The sequence below is a fragment of the Marmota monax genome, unplaced genomic scaffold, assembly GCF_021218885.2.
Source record: "Marmota monax isolate L192 unplaced genomic scaffold, Marmota_monax_Labrador192_F-V1.1 WCK01_AAM20220418_F8-fsc00020, whole genome shotgun sequence".
In the NCBI taxonomy this organism is placed as follows: Eukaryota; Metazoa; Chordata; class Mammalia; order Rodentia; family Sciuridae; genus Marmota; species Marmota monax.
The window spans coordinates 18627501-18645259 of NW_026692912.1; the positions used below are offsets into that span (position 1 = coordinate 18627501).

General features: G+C 37.4%; 1 protein-coding gene across 5 annotated transcripts in view; it reads right to left on the reverse strand.

Moving 5' to 3' along the window:
* Nucleotides 1-17759, reverse strand: part of Mapkap1 (MAPK associated protein 1) — a 232650-nt gene that overhangs the window by 177472 nt on the left and 37419 nt on the right. For all 5 annotated transcript variants that reach the window (XM_046451278.2, XM_046451276.2, XM_046451275.2 and 2 more), the window contains one exon: nucleotides 8886-9034. In XM_046451278.2, coding sequence (XP_046307234.1) covers nucleotides 8886-9034 — 149 coding nt within the window. The remainder of the gene's footprint in view (nucleotides 1-8885; nucleotides 9035-17759) is intronic.

The following is a 17759-nucleotide window of genomic DNA, read 5'->3' on the forward strand; positions in this document are numbered from 1 at the left end:
GGATTAACTCTTCAAGAGTTCAAGTTTTCCATCTATAACCCTTCTATCTGTCACTGCTGTCAATCACCTACTTGATCACAAAACTATGGAACCTTAAAACTACAGGAATTAAGCCAAATTCTTCATTCTAAATATTCAGAAACTAAGGCTCATAGATGGGAGATGACATGTCCCAGCTCCCAAGGGAAGAATGGCATAATCAGGCTGATCGCTCACTATTCCATGTATGTATTTCTTCTAACACATGGCCTTCTAGACGTGGAAATCAGGTTTCTATTTTGTGCATCGGAATGTCACAATGAAAATTAAAATCTCTAAAACTGGACACCTGGGTTCTCTGTCCAGCTAGGTGATCCTAGGTTGTCACCAGTTTTCTCTGGATCAGGGTCTTCAAGATAGTAATTGGGGCCTCAATCTTCAAGAAGTAGAAGAAAATCTCTGTACTGAAAAGCATGCAGGGTAAGGCACTCCAGGATGAGGCACAGCATAAAATCCCACCATCTGGAGGTCTCACCACACCCACATGGGCTTCTCCTAGGCATTTCCTAGAACCTCAATGCTTGGTGTTCATTCCCAGCAGATTTCCTATACCATTAGCTAATTAATTAATTGGTCTCACTATCCTCACAAACCCTTTTTAAGTACACTCTGTTCAGCAGAGTCCCTGGGAGCTTCACAAAACACAAATCTGAGAAGCTGGGGTGTAGCTCAGCTATAGAGCACTTGCCTAGTACACTCAAGGCCCTGTATTCCATCCCCAGCTCCATAAAACACACACATGCAAACACAAATCTGCTAACCTCACCTCTCCAGTTGAACTTATTCAGGACTTCTCAATGCTCTTAGGTTAAAAAGAACACTTCTCCCAGCCATACTGGTCAGGTCCTGGAACTTCACCGTGATCTACCCCACCCGTAGGGCACCAGTCCCACAGCCTTCTTTCTGTTCCTGTAAATTGCCAAGCTTCCCCTTGCCTCAGGCCCTCTGTACATCATTTCTCTTCACTCTTCACTGAGCCAGCTCTTACTCATCCTTGAGTTTGCAGGTCAAGAGTCACCTTCACAGGAATACAAGCCTGAGCCTCCCAGAAAAGGACAAAGGCCCCTACAATGATGCTGTTAAGGTACCAAGTACCTCTCCTGTGCTCTGCTGTAGCTGTATTATGACTTGAATTTGACATTTCATTTGGTAACTATTTATGTTCCATTTATTTCCCACTAGGGAAGAAGTTCCATGAGGTTAGAAACCTTCCATGAGGTCAGAAACCATCTTGCTCATCACTTCATCCAGCACTTACTTATTAAATAGTATCTGATGCACAGGAGGCCTTCACTAAAGATGAATTAAGTGGCTAGCATTATGGTAAAAAGAAGGGAAAATGACAGTCTCGCAGCACTGGCCATGTACTCAGCATTTTACAGCGGACGCCTTTCCCATCTTCATTAAATCCTCAACATCTTTTTTTGGAGATAGGATCTTGCTAAATTGCTGAGGCTAACCTTGAACTCATGATTCTCCTCTTCAGCCTCCAGAGTAGCTGAAATTACATGTACATGATACTGTGCCTGGCTCCTCAAGACATTTTATGGTTATCATTAACCTCATTTTATACGCATAAAAACAGGCTCAAAGAGACAAAGTAATTTGCCTAATATCACAAAATAAGTAACTGGCAAAGTTAGAATTTTAATCTAACCTGATAAACATTTTCTTCCCACTGCAAAATTCTGCCATATTTGAAAAAACTTTAAAACAGCAGTGAATTCTACCCCTAGTGAAAACTTCTGGAAGATGGCTTATAACCAAAGACTGGCAAGGCTCAAAACAAACTATGGAAATGGCAACTAGAAAGAAAGCTCAGAGTGAAACAAGATAGCTTTAAGAATTCAGCACTGAACTGGGGTGTAGCTCAGTGGAAGAGTGCTTAGAATGCACAAGGTCTAGCACCCATCCCCAGCACCACAAAAAGGAAAAGGGGAAAGAAAAATAATCATAATAATTCAGCATAGAGTATCAGAGTAGGACGCTAAAACATTTTCTTTTGTTGTAAGACATCTGTTTAACTCGTTTTGAATACAATTCAGACAGAAATCTCAAGGTCTTCCCTTGGAATTTTCAGTATAATGTCAAGCAACAGAAAGAGCAGAGTATGAATAAAATGGTAAAGGGCAAATAATCTCATTAAAAATATATTTAATGAATTTGATCCATTAGTACACAACTCCCCTTTTAGATGTTGTGCAAAAGGGTAGTGAATAGCTGATATCTTCTTTTAGGAATAGAATAAAGAAAACCGGCTTATGAAAGGAAAATTAGCAAATCATATGCACAGATAAGTAGCCAAGATAACTTGCTAGGAAAGTACTCCACCACTGAGCTACAACCCCAACCCCAAAACTGAGTCTTAGGTAGCCAACTTTATGCTCAGTCTCTGGGATTGGGAGAGGAAAGCATGACAGCTGGGCAGGTGGAGAAGAAAGGCCAGAAGGTCCTTAGGCTCAAGGCCACTGCCCCAGCTCAGGCAGCAATAAGCAACAGTGTTGGAGAGTAACACAGCCAACACTTTTTAGCCCAGGCTGTAATTTTTTGAAAAGAGATTCTGAAGTAAAAGTAGCTTAATATAGTAGAAGGAATCATTCCCATGATAATGGCAAATTTTCCAAGTTCATATAAGGGGCATTTTCCTCTAAGGGTATTTTTTTTTTTAAATGATTTCAATTCACTGACCTTTTCTAAGTTTCTAACACTTCTTAGTGGCTTTATGCTTTTCTGCAAAGTTTTAAGCAACTTCTTTGAAGAGAGCTATTTAATGCCAGTGATTGTAGAAAACATTTGTTCATAATTATCTAGACATAGAATGGAACAATGCTGAAACAAGAGCAGCATGCAAAAATGTATTTAAGGACTATCATCCCAAAATGCTGCTAAAAGCTATTAACCAGTATGTGTTAATTGCCACAGCATTCATATTAATTTTCACTTCAGGCTCGACATTGTGGAATATTTCCCCTGATACATTTTAAACAAAGTTTAATTTAAGGAACTGCTTCTATCAACACTTATGAAAATTAACAGCCAAGCAATTAGCACTCATGAATTATCCCTTCCCCCATACTCTCTGCAGTTTCCCTGTTAAAACAGTTTCTAACAGAGAAGTGGTTACTTTCTAACAAGTTAACACAATCGAAGTCACAGTTGTCTATATGAACCAGAACTGGTTCTGCTTTATTAAGTACTTGTCAAGGCAAACATTCCCTTATATTTATAGTTTCCCTTGTACTTAGCTTAGTCAAATAGGTAAGATATTTAAATTTTATTAGCAATTGCCTTCTCAACTGATGTTTAAAAAATAACCACTGAAATAAATAAAAATAAAAGTAAAATGCCATTAGACTCCTGAACTTCTTATGCTCTGTTCTACACTATAGGGTGCTAAACACCTTGTTTAGGTTCCTCTCACCAAATCCCTTCAAGAACATAAAGAAGCACACCGATGCCTCCCCTGGAGAAAGAGACAGAGTGCTTCCTGTGCACTGCATGTCCTGCTACAGAGGCCTCACAGCTTTTAATCCTCAGGAGGAAGATACGCCATCATCCTTTCATTCTGTTGTAAGGACTGGAGCTGGTAGTGGAGGAAAAATACCTTTTCCTTCTATCTCGCTGAGTTCTTGGCTGGGTCCTTTGTAACAAGAAACAGATTAATAACAGAAAAGTATCCAAATTTATTCAATATAAATTTTACATAATATGGAGCCTTCATAAGGAAATGAAGATCCCAAGAAATAGTTTAACTTGAGTGTTTTTATTCTAGGTATGATGAAAAGTAGAAAGTCATTGGAAAATATGACAAAAGGCATGAGATTCCTCTTAGCATCCTCCACCTTCAGAGGTATGGAGGCTCCCTTCCTCAGGCGCAAGCAAACACCCATCTCATGAAGGTGTGGTGACCTGCTTCAGGGGAAAAAAGCTTCAGGGGAAGGTCAAATAGTTCTTCCTGCCATTTCTCAAATTCCTTCAGCTTATAATAGTCAATATCCCAAAGTGCCATATTTTGGGGTAATGTGCCTTAAGCCCTAGACTAAGCTTCATGAGATTAAGTAACTAGCCTGCAGGCTCACTGAAAATGGCATCTTCAGGATGCAAATCAAGGTCTTCCGTATAGAATAAGTCACGTTATTAACTACACTATTAAATTATACTGCGTCTCACTGTGGAGTCGCTTTATGCTAGCATTATCCTATTTGATGGTCTCATCTCCCTAATGAGGTCATCCTTCACAGAGGTAAAGAAACAGATCAAGAAGAAGAAAAAAAATTGAGATAATACAACTTATAAACAGTACCACCTCTAAATAAGTGTATTTATTGACAGGAAATGGGTACTTGAACTTCTCATGATCTAATACTGATATTAGTATTTGCAAACTCTGTTTGACCAGAAGAGTAATGCTATGCTAGCAAAAGTTTCTCAAGCAGGGTTATGAGGATATAGCTCAGTTGGTAGAGTGCCTACCTCGCATGCACAAGGCCCCGAGTTCAATCCCCAGCACCACAAAAATAAAAGCTTCTCAAGCAAGAGCTAAGGCATGAAAGGGCAAGACTTAGAGTCACCTCTTCAAAGGGTGGAGGAACAGTGGAACAATCCACATATCCTGGGGCACTTAGGGCTAGTGCTGCATGTTTCCTGCCTGTCAACCCAGCCGTGCCCTCATATCCTCAGAGCAACTCCCAAACATGACCATAATTTCCCACATACAGTGAAATCAGAAAGACTGGTGGGGGAAGTTTTTTGAGGTCTTGTTTTGCTATTCAGAGGTCCCGTTTTCAACTGCACCAAAGAAAACAGGCAGATGACTAAAGGCCTCATTTTTGCCTCATCTGACCCAAGCATCCCTTGCAGTAGGCCTTGGACTTCTTTCAAATGTTCAGTAAACAGACTTAATCCAAGGATCTAGAATAAGTCACAGACAACACCATCATTTGCCAAAGAAATAACAGAAACACAATAATAAGCCTAACCAAAAAAACCCTGTATGGGGCTTGGGTGATAGCTCTGTGGTAGAGCGCTCGCCTCGCACGTTCAAAGCACTGGGTTCGATCCTCAGCACCACATAAAAAAAATAAATAAAAAGTTATAAAAAAATTAAAAACAAAAACAAAAAAAAACTGCAATAAAGAATAGGCCTCGGTGCCTTGCATGCACAAGGCCCTGGGTTCAATCCCCAGCACCCCAAAAAAAAAAAAAAAAAAAAGCCTCGGTACAGCTTTTCCCTTTCAATTTCATGTCTTAAAAATTATTAACTAACACACAGAAAATTATAAATTATTAACCACCTACAGAAACCAAAAATTACTTGAATATATTTGCTTTGATTTAGCACAAAAGTTGAGAAAGTTGCTTACCCTTAGACTCATTAAAACCAACAATCCAGTTTTCACAAACTGTTAAGGACACTAGATGTGGCTGCTTTAACTGCAATTGTAAAGCCATACCAAAAGCAAAATCCTTTTTTCAAATCTAACGACAGCTTAGTTTTAAGGAGGATTTCACAGCAGCTAGTCTCTTGAGGAAATACATAATTAAGTAGTTTTTTAGCATATTTAATTAGACCCCAAACTCTTCCCTGTTCCCTTCTCTCCCCAATTATGTACTATTTACCCAAGAGACCTAGGCAACTCAGTTAATTATGTAAATAAGGCCAGCATTATTCCCAAGAAAAGCATTGTGAATATTTGTAGGGGAAAAAAAAACTCTACGTATTTCAGTGGCTTTAACAAATCTTTGTAGGAAAAAAAAAATTTGATGCATTTGTATGTGTATATGTATATATATGCATCAAAATGCATGGAAAACCCTTACATTTGAGGGAAAAGGCATATAGTGCCAATGACAAGATGGTGAATCATTAAAACAAGACACTTATTTCATTTCTTAAATATGAGCTGAATAAAAATAAAATAATTTTAAGTTACAACAGTAACAAAAATTTAGTGCTAAACGTCAGATGATTTATGAGCAGAATCAATCTGGATATTATTAAAGTCGACTCACATAGAAAAGGCTTTATTATCAAGGGGTTGACATGATCTTAACTCTAGAGGCAGCCATGGTGCTGTTATAACTACTACAATCCCATTATTATGCAATCACAAAATGCTAATTTGATCATTTTGAGGTGTTATTTGAATAGTCATCTTAATTTCTAGGTTACAAAAAGGCTTGACTCAAGTATAATTCTCTATTAATCATTGAGATGTCACTGAATATCATATTGATGCATTTCACAAAGATAAAGAAAGACTAATTTAATATGTACAGTATAATATCCTTCAAACATTAGCCACTTTCATTACATATCTGCCAAATGCATCAATATTAAATAATAGATGAGAGCAAGGGTTTAATTGTATTTTAGCAATTGTAATATGTAGGATAATAATAAAATACCATCACATCATAAGATAGACTTATCAATATATAAATCTTTTTTAATCAATGTGTAACAGTGACTGCTCCGTGCTTACATCCATTGTAGATTACAAAAGGGCCAACTATGACAAAAGCAGAATCTTAAGTGCAAACACACACCTAATAAAAACAATTCCTTGTGACTAAGGAAATGGCTTCATTTTGAAAAATTTCTCCCTGGCACTTCAAAAGTTAGAACATGGGATACCAAATAAAGTTAACAACCTTCTCATGAACCCAAACCTCGGTAACATAATAAAATCTAATGGCATAAGAGAAATTCTAGTATGTAATATTTTTAAAGGTCTACGCTACTTTCTTGGTATGAAAGCATTATCACACATTATCATTCTAGCAATTTCATCCTTCCATAGTAAGATGGTATCAGGCAATGGAAGCAAATAAATTCCAGCAGTGTCTCCTAATCCCAACAAACAACTTCTCACCTATCTGAATGAATGAATTATAATATATGTTTTTTAAATCCTCTGCAGTCCAACTAGCCATTTCCTGAGGCTGACATTCTTCTTCCTGGAGTAGTTCCTTCGCTCCCCACATTCCACAGGACAGGAGCAGGAAGTACAGGCAGGCAAAAAAGAAGCTTCACAGTAATACAATCTACATTTTACTAAAAGTGCTTTCAGATGTTTTCTGGAGGAAACTCCTAGGCACATAAGGATCTTTATGGTATTTATATGTTTGTTTCTAGCTCTTGCTCCTCCTCTACAAACTAACAACTTCACCATGCAGGCTTATTTCAACCTATAGAAACAGGCTGAATCATCTGAGGTAAAATGTTTCAAGAGAAAATCTCTCTGTTCAAATTAGACTACCCACAGAACTGCCATGTGAATAAGAAAAATGCAAACATAAGCAAAAATGTGTTTATTAATTGCAGTAGTGCTTTAAAAAAGACAAATTGTACACAACTCCAGGCAACAAGTTATCATTCAAGCACCCCCACACCACTGCCAGGCAGCAAACATAATGGCAATAAATACAAAAATCAATTGCTACTGTCTGTTGAAAAAGGCCCCACTCAGCTCAGCACAGGGGTACAGAATAGCAGGGAATGGGGTGAGGAGCAGGGCACTGCACACGGAACTAGGGTCCACCTGCTACAGTGGCCATTTTTCTAAGAGGAAAATAACATACTTTATTTTTTAACAGCAAGTTGATAGAATGAATAGGTAGAAAAAAAATAAAGTCATATTCCAAAGCAGGTGCCAAACAAAACCCTTACCCTGTGAAATACTGAAATAGCCTAGAAATCTGAAAGGAAGCTCAAAACTTCAACAATTTCTGCATAATGAACAATCAGACAAAACAATGCAAATTGCCTCCCAGAACCACTTTCAAGCTTCCAAACTTAATTAGACCTTGATTAATCACAATCCAACTAGCCCAAACCTCAAGAATACTTAGGAGATAAAACAAATTTATACACACACGTATTCCTCCCTCTCTAAAATATACGTGTGTGCCAGGCATTGTGGTGCATATTTGTAATCCCACAATTTGGGAAGCTGAGCCAGGAGGATTGAAAGTTTAAAAAAGACAAATTGTACACAACTCCAGGCAACTTAGTAGTTGTATACAACTCCAGGAAACTTAGTAGCCAGCCTCAGAAACTTAGTAGCCCCTGTCTCAAAAATAGATAGATAGATAGATAGATAGATAGACAGACAGATAGATAAGCAAGCAAGCTGGGGATGTAGCTCAGTGGTAGAGCGCCTCCAAGTTCAATTTCCAGTATTACAAAAAAAGAAAGAAGATGTAAGTCAGGTGCATGGTGCACACCTGTAATTCCAGTGACTGGGGAGGCTGGGGCAGGAGGATTGCAAGTTCGAGGTCAGTGTGGAAAACTGAGCAAGACACTGTCTCAAAATTTTTTTTAAATAATAAAATAAAAGGGCCAAGGATGTAAATCAGTGCTACATCACCCTTTGGTTAAACCATTGATACCAAAAATAAAAGATTAAATATGTACGTGTATATGTGAAGGTGTGTACTGGGAAGGATTAAAACAGTCCTGAGACATCTATATAGATATATAGAGAAGAATCTCAGGACTATTATGTTTTTGTTTTGTGTTTTTTAATTTCTTAGTTGTCAATGAACTTTATTTATTTATATGCAATGATGAGAATCAAATCCAGTACTCACACATGCCAGACAAGCATTCTGCCACTGAGCCACAACCCCAGCCCAGGGCTATTATGTTTTAATCCTCCCAAATACATTACGGTGGAATCAACATTAAGCCCAAATTCTTACCTTTCTATGTCTATGATCTTAGAATCTGTGACATTTTATAATCATTGAGGGATTTTTGAAACCCTAAATCTAGAAAAATAACAACTCCATTCAATGGTACTTCTATATTTAAAGGGACAAAGTTTCATTGTTTTGCTTACCTTGCCGTCAAATTTGGAATATTCATTAAAGGGATTATTCAGCTGCAAAGGGCACTGCTCCAGGCGTACAGATAATATGGACTGCTTTCCAGAACTTGGAGGCTTCTCTTTGAGGGATTTTTTTTCAAACAGTGACTTTAACTCCTGGGCTGTGATACAAAAGAAAGATAAAAACATCTTTGTGATTATACACAGAGAAACAGCTTGTCCATCTTCCCTACAAAGTCTTCCTTGGGCTCCTAAGGAGGGGACAACAGGGGACACGTTCTGGTCTGATGTATGTGGAAAGCCACACATATATTCCATGTTTGGACAGGAAAGTCAGAACACTCAAAACATGCAGACCAGGACTGTCAATTTAGAAGGCCTAAGGTTTAAGGAAGGGGGCTGAGTCAAACAAAGCAACAGAACAGTCATCCTGTAAGAAAAGCATTCACAGCTAGGATACAAAGCTTTGTCCTGGCTTTGCCACCAATGGTAAACAATGTGATACTAGACAATTCACTAAACCTCTTCAGGTTGGTCAAACAGATAATCCTGAAGATCTCTCCTGGCTCTAATGCTATGTGATCTTAGAATTCTAGTTCTTCAAGATCAGGATCCACATCTTAACTCTTAAAATGACACCCAGCACAAAATCTGGATGACAAAGATGAAGAAAAGAGAGAAAGGACATTTGTAATTAGCACATATTGTGCAAGCCAATGTATCTTATTTAATCCTCATAACAAGCCTATAAGGTAGATCCTTGCATTATGTCAATTTTCTCAATGTGGAGACAAATTAGAATAGTTTGATGAGCTGTAGGCTAGTAAGTAGCAGAGCTGGGATTTGCATTCAACTGAAGCTCTTTATCAACTAAGTACTATAGAACAAATCAGATCCTCAATAAGTTTTGTTGCATGAATGATGATTGAATAAAATATTATTAAATCATAATTTTCAACTCTTATTCATTAGTGAATCAAGACAAGTCAGTTCTGAATCTACTCCAACATCATTTAATTCTCTAAAGTAATTTGAATATTGATCAAGGTGGTAGTTAGATGGTAAGTACACAGAGGTCCTTATACTTACACATTTTGTCCATGTTAGAAACCATCAATACTTAAAACTTTATCAATTAATTAATTAATATACGTATAGATGTATTATAGTATTAAGAATTGATCCCAAGGGCACTCTATCACTAAGCTACAACCTCATTCCTTTTTGTTTTGAGACAGGGTCTTGCTAAGTTGTCAAGACTGGGAGATCCTCTGCCACAGCCTCCTGAATCGCTGAGATTATAAGCCTGTGCCATGGCTCCTGGATACTTAAAACTTTTTCAATAAAGTAATCTCAGATTTTCAAATCTGCATGTTCAACCCTATTTCATTCCTGAGTACAATCAAAGTAAGCCAAGAGAAATCAACACAATTGTGAAACAGTCATTTAGAACTTTTTAAAAGTGTAACTCAACTATCCTTCTAACAGTCTGCTGAGGCAAATTCATCTAATGACTCACTGCAGATAAAAGTAGCAAATCAGAAGAAAAATACAGTAACACTCTCCCTCACCTTATATAAGAGAAACATTTCAAGACCCTCAGTGGATACCTGAACTCACTAAGGTACATATAGTACCAGACCCTGTATCAATAATCATGTACCACATAACATTTCCAGTCAACAATGGACTGCATGTACATGCACAATGGTGGTTCCATAAGATTGTATCACCTTGCAACATAGCCATCTTAGTTTAGGTAAGTACATTCTATGATGTTCACCTAAGAAAAAATGATCTAACAACAAATTTCTCAGAATGTATCTCAGAAGGTTAAAAAAAATATGACTCTACTATGTTTTTCCCTATACACACATACCTCTAATAAAGTTTAACTTATAAATTAGGCATACTAGGACCAACCACATTTAACTAATGATAATTTAGAAGACCTAGGGTTTAAGGAAGGGGGCTGTAATAAATTATTTAAAACTCGTGAATTATTTCTAGAATTTTCCATTTAACGTTTTCAGATCAAGGTTACTACTGGTAACTGAAACCATAGAAAGCAAAACTGTGGACAAGGAGGGATCACCATAACTCTTTTTTAAAATGTGATCTTGCTGAGCGTGGTGATGAATGCCTGTAATCCCAGCAGCTCAGGAGTCTGAGGCAAGAGGATTGAGAGTTCAAAGACAGCCTCAGCAAAAGCAAGGCACTAAGCAATTCAGTGAGACTCTGTCTAAAAAACAAAAAAATACAAAACATACAAAACAGGGCTGGGGATGTGGCTCAGTGGTTGAACCCCCGCCACCTCCCCCCAAAAATTGATACTTGACTATTCAATTCCGAATTCTGAATATATGAGCACAATTAGTATATTAAATGCATATCTGAAAAGGTTTTAGATCACAAGTAGATTAAAGTGATATTTTAAATATTGGAAGTACTTTTCTACCTGTAAAACTAATAACAATTTTACACCTACATTTGAGGGTAAAAAATGACCTTTTATTAAACATCTACAATGGTGCTGAGGGCCACTGCTAAGTAAGAATGACCCAGGTCATTTGCAGTGACATTGCATGTAAGGTGACCTTGCTCAAGGACCAGGGCGGATCCGGGTTTAGGGCGGATTGGGGTTTAGGCTTCAGGTTTAGGACAATCCGGGTTTAGAGGTGTACCCTGCTGGGAATAGGGCGTATCCTGCTGCCTCAGGCGCGCCTGCTCCTTGAGTTCTCTCAGGATTGAGAGAGTATTTGGGATTTTGCCCAGAACGTGGATTTCCCCCAGAACGTGTGTAGAGTGCCGGTGTGAGTTCGGGAATAAAGAATTGCTGTTTGAATCTACAAAGCTGTGAGTGGCTCGTGATTTTGTGCCCAGCCAGACTGCGGCACAATGACAGGAAAAATACTATGGGTTTTCTGACCTTCATTTTCACAGAACCTAGGGCTCCATGAAGAAACTGAGGTACAGAAAACAGGGAAGGGACACAACCACTGTCAGGAGGTTAGGTGTAAGGTGATGCTATACCAACTCTTCCATTCTCAGGCTATTCACTTGGACTGCTCTCTTCAACCTCTAACAACTCCTCCCTCCTTCTCCCTTGAGAATGACCAAGGAGAATTTTGCTTGCTCCTACCTGGCCTCTTCCTGTCTTTGCCCCTATTACCACAGGAGAACTGCCTGTGCCTCTCTCAAGCCAGCTCCTCCCCTGAACACTTGCCTACACAAAGACATCACTCCAGCAATTCTCTTCTATCTTTCTTCCATTGTCAATTTTCCCTCTCACTGGTTTAGTCACATGAAGACACAAAAATACTAGAAGCACTGCTGCTCATTAAAAAACAAAACCCTGGCTGGTGTGCAGCTCAGGGGTAAAGCACTTGCCTAGCATGAGCCAGGCCACAACCACAAAAAAAAAACCTCCTCTATCCCCAACTCCCACAATTTCAATTAATACCCTATTTTGGGCTAGGGCTGTAGCTTGACGGCAGAGCGCTTGCCTAGCATGCGTGAGGCACTGGGATCAATCCTCAGCATCACATAAAAATGAACAAACAAAACAAAGGCATGTTGTCCATTTACAACTACAAAAAAAAATTTTTTTTTAATTTTTTTCTCATAATGGTGGTCTATATTCCTGCTATCCAATCTTTCTCAGGCCATTTACTCAATCCACTCCCATCAGGTATCAGGCCATACCACTCAACAACAGCTTTCAGAAGGGTCACCAATGATCCCCTTGTTGCTAAATCTATCAATTTTTGCTCTCCACCTCACAAGACCTCTTGGCAGCATTTGACACTGTTCCCCACTCCCTCCTTTTTGAACCCTTTTTTCACTTGCTTCCCAGGACTCCAAACTGGCTCTCTCAGGCTACTCCTCCCAGTGCCGGTGCTGATTCCTTTCTGGGCCCCCTGGATCACTGACATTCCCCAGGGCTCCATGCCTGATCTCTTCTCTCTAAGTCCCACAACCAAGGTGATCTTCTTCAACCTTGTGTTTTTAAATACCATATACAAAAGGGAAACTAAATTGTGGCAGTGTAAATTAGAACAGTGTAAATTCCTCTGGGGAATAGAGATTATAAAGGGCACCAGGGAACTTGTGAGACAACAGAATTGCTCTATACTTGACTAGGATGTTAGTCACACAGGTGTACATGTTTGTTAAAAGTCACTGAAATGTATATTTAATATCTGTACACTTCACAATATGTAAAACATACCTTAAAAGAGGAAATAAATAAAAACCTAAGTAAACATTCTTTACATGCTGGTGACTCTCACATGATTATTTCTAGCCCTAAACACTCCCTAAAATTACACACTCACATACGCAACTTTCTACTTGATACCTCACTTGAGTGTCCACTAGGAATCTCAAACTTTGCATGTCCATAATCAAACTCTCAATCTTCTTCAACCCTACCCCTCCTCCAATCTCCCCTTTCTCAGTTAAGGATAATTCAATCCTGTTAGGCCAAAAACAAGTTGTTCTGCTTCTTTCTCATAGCCTACATCCTACCCATCAGCAAATTCTCCAAAAGATAGAGCCACTTCTATAGCTACCAAACCTGAACTATTACATTCACATTCAAACTGGCCTATCTCTGCCCTTACCTCCCCCATGTGTTCCCCATTTCTTCCTATATAATGTAAGTCTTTTAATATATAGGCTACATTGAGCTAGAAATATAGCTTGTTTAGCATGTACAAGCCTGGGTTCAATTCCCAGTACCACAAAACAAAAAGGCTACAAACTTCAGAATAAAAAAATTTTTTTTATAAGTTTGACCATGTAATAATAAAAAAACTTTAGTATAAGAAAAAAAAAGTTAAAATAAAAATTATAAACTAGGAAAGAATAAAGATTAACATTCCTAATAAATAGATTCTTAAAGTAGAAAAGGTACTGATCAACAGCTATAGAAAAATAAATAAGAAATATGAAATGTCCACAGAAAGAGAAATGTAAATGGATCTTATCCCATTAAAATCTAAGTTTTGGGGGCTGGAGTTGTGGCTTAGTGGTAGAGCGCTTGCCTAGTATGTGTTGAGGCACTGGGTTGAATCCTTAGTACACATAAAAATAAATAAAATAAAGGTACTGTGTTTATCTACAACTAAAAAAAAAAAGTTTTTAATTTAAAAAAAAAAAGACCTAAATTTTTAATTCAATATAGGATAATGGGACATAATAGATTAAACAAATGGAAAGATCCTGAACCATACTGATAATAAAAAATATGCAAATTAAAACTATCTTATATTATAGCTATCAGATGACAAAAATCTAAAAGTTTGAGGCTATGAAGACATAGACACTATATACAATATGAGTACAAATACAAAATGGCAAAACCCCTATGAAAGGGAATTTGGCAATATCAAGGGGAAAAAAACACATCTACAGTTACCCTTGACCTAATAATATCTTCAAATTCTAATCTTAGATGACATTGGCAAAACAAAACAGATATGCACAAGGCTATTCACTGTAGTGCTGTCTGCAAAAGCCTGTTTTTAATCAAATATCCCTCAACAGGGACTGGCTGACTAAACTATAATTTCCATATCATGGAATACTATGCAGCTATAAAATGGAATGAAGCTGATCTCTAGAAATTGCTCCAGAATAATCCTTAGAATGTGCTACTGATTTAAAAAAAAAAAAACTTGGAGCACAATGTGTGTATAGTATGCTACCTTTAACTAAAAAGAGGGGGATATGAATATATGTAGTTTGGTTTTTAAGTATTTTCTATTATTATTTTTTATTATTATTATTATTATTATTATTATTATTATTATTATTATTATTATTATTTAGTTGCAGTTGGACACATACCTTTACTTTTATTTTTATGTGGTGGAGGATCGAACCCAGGGCCTCCCATGCGCTAGGCAAGCGCTCTACCTAGCGTTCTACCGCTGAGCCACACCCCAGCCCCTATATGTAGTTTTTAAGTGAACAGAAAAGCCATAATCTTTTAAAAATAGCTATCTATAAGAAGAGTGAAGAGAACGAAAAGTGAAGCTAGACTGCTCTAAATTTTTTTGTACCAGGGATTGAACCCAGAGGTGCTCAACCACTGAGCCACCCACTACCCAGCCCTTTTTATGTTGGGGTGTGTGTGTGTGTGTGTGTGTGTGTGTGTTTTTAAGAGAGAGAGAAAGAGAGAATTTTTTTAGTATTTATTTATTATTATTATTATTTTCTTTTTTTTTAGTTTTTCGGCGGACACAACATCTTTGTTTGTATGTGGTGCTGAGGATTGAACCCAGGCCGCACGCATGCCAGGCGAGAGCGCCACCACTTGAGCCACATCCCCAGCCCCTGTTGGTGTGTTTTTAATTTTGAGACAAGGGCTCAATAAGTTGCTTAGGGCCTTGCTAAGTTGCTGAGGCTGACTGTGAATTTGAGATCCTCCTGCCTCAGCCTCCCGAGTCACTGGGATTATAGGCATGTGTTGCCACACCCAGCTGTTTTATATATGTTATTTTGGAATCAGGTAAATGTCACATATAATTATAAAATAAAGTTCAATTTCTAAAAACAAAAGCAAATTAAATGAACCTAAGTGTAGTATTGAGCTGGCAGTTTAACTATAAAGGGAGGAAGTAAGTAACTTTATCACACAGTAATTTGACTATACATTTCCTAATACCGAATATCCAAAGGAGCAAAACAAAACAAAACCCCTTGAAATCTTCTTAATAATCATATTACTGGCAAAATGTTGATATTTCTATTTTGGAACCAAGATTTCCAGTTTAAGAGAAAAGATACAGAAACATACCATTAAAAAGTAACTATTCTATGATTATAAAATTGCGTTGGTATTACCAGAATCAACTAACAGCATATTTGTTCTTTAACAAAACTTTTCTGAGATCTGCCCACTAAAAAGGGTTACAAGGAAAAAACTAACCCAGTAAGCATTCCTCTAGTTCAGGTTGTAGTCTCTAAAAACCATTTACCACTTAAAAGAATCAAAATTCCTTGGACAAATGGCTGATTCCAAACTCAGGGAAGAAAATGTGTAGAATGAGCCTCGAACAGCTTGTCATATAATAAAGCAAGGAAGCTATGAAAGATTATTAGTGTTGTTAAACAAGACCTAGAGGCCAATATGAAGGGAGGACTCATACAAAAAGACAACCTCAACATCAAAAGAGAATAATAAATGTAATGAACTGAAAAATACCAAATATGCTTTAAAAACCTAAAGTTCATAATGATACAATACAAAGGGAAAAAACTTCATTGGTCATTCATATAGGATGCTAGGGAATAAACAGGTAATTCTGAAAACTGTTAACAACAGGAAAAAAATCCAACATTTATCCTAACTTTCTTACAGGGACTATGTCTGAGGAAAACCAAATAACATATTAAGGAAAATATTTCTTTACATGAAAACTAGATAATAAATGAAGAAAGAGTGATAAAATTAGAAATCACTATTTTGCAGCTTCTAATGAAATACTGCATCAGGTAATGCCCATGAATGGCCACTAAAACCATTAGGTGAAAAGCTGAATAGAGTAACTTAATAACACACAAACAATATCTGATTCCACCATCCATATTAACATCACAAAAAAGATAGGATGACATTCCATGTCTCCAAGTGAGATATAAAATAAACTAAAGAATAGCATGCAATAAATATTCTTAACAAAAATAGAACTTCAGAAAGAACAAGGTTCTGCAGTTAACTTCCAGTTTATAGAAAATAAAGAAACATATTAAATGAGACCATGGGGATACAATTACATAATACATAGGTAGAAAATTCTAAGGGCAAATGGCCCGGCTTCTTCAACAAATAAATTTCAAGAAAAAAAAACCTGAAAGAGAATCTACAGATTAAAAAGGAAATGAGATACATTAACCAAAAGTATAGTTTGTGGGTGGACCTTTACTCTAAACCTGAACCAACCAACGAGGAAAAAAAAATTATTTTTTTTAGATAATCAGGAAATGTGAACAGAGACTGGATATTTGATAACATTAAAGAAATTGGCAAGGCATGATGGCACATACCAGTAAGCCCAGGTGGGAGGCTGGGGCAAAGGGATCCAAGTTGGAGGCCAGCCTGGACAACTTTTGAGACCCTGTCTCAAAATAACTTTTGTAAAGGGTCTTAGTCTTAGTGATAGAGCACCTGCCTAGCATGTGCAAGGCCTATATCACAAAAGGAAGAAGCTACAAAAGAAATTGTTTCTTTATAAGATCGTATCATGTATAGTTTTATATATTATTCTGAGGAGAGCTTGGAGAAATACAGCTGTCATGAAGGGCACAATAGAGAAAATGGCATAATGACCCCCCACACTCATCACCCAGCTTCAAAAATTATCAACACAAAGCTGCTTTTGTTTCATTTGTACAATCTACTACATGCCTCTCCTTAAATATTTTAAGCAAATCCTGGCTATCATATAATTTTATACCTAGATACTTCTGTATTTTTAATATACAACAAAACTCCAGAGAGCAAAGGCCAGAGAAATGGTGAAAGCCCCTCCCCTCTAGGTGAAGGGGCTCAGCCCTTCACGAGGAAAGCTGTACTTCTCCAAGCTCTCCTTGAAATAAGATTTTTTTCAAAACAAGCTTCCTATTATTTGCAAAATAAGTGAAAGTATGCAACAAATATATGCTTGGAAAAATAGCCTACAAATTTAATCATCATATTTAAGAGAAAGCACATACTATGAAGATGAGGAATATGAGAATGGATATTAGAACTAGTAAGGGTTCGGTGAGTGGTTAGATACAAAACATATGTATGATAACAACAGATTTTCTTTTATTTTTTATTATTATTTTTTTTGTGTGTGCTATGCTGGTGACAGGACCCAGGGCCTCACACGT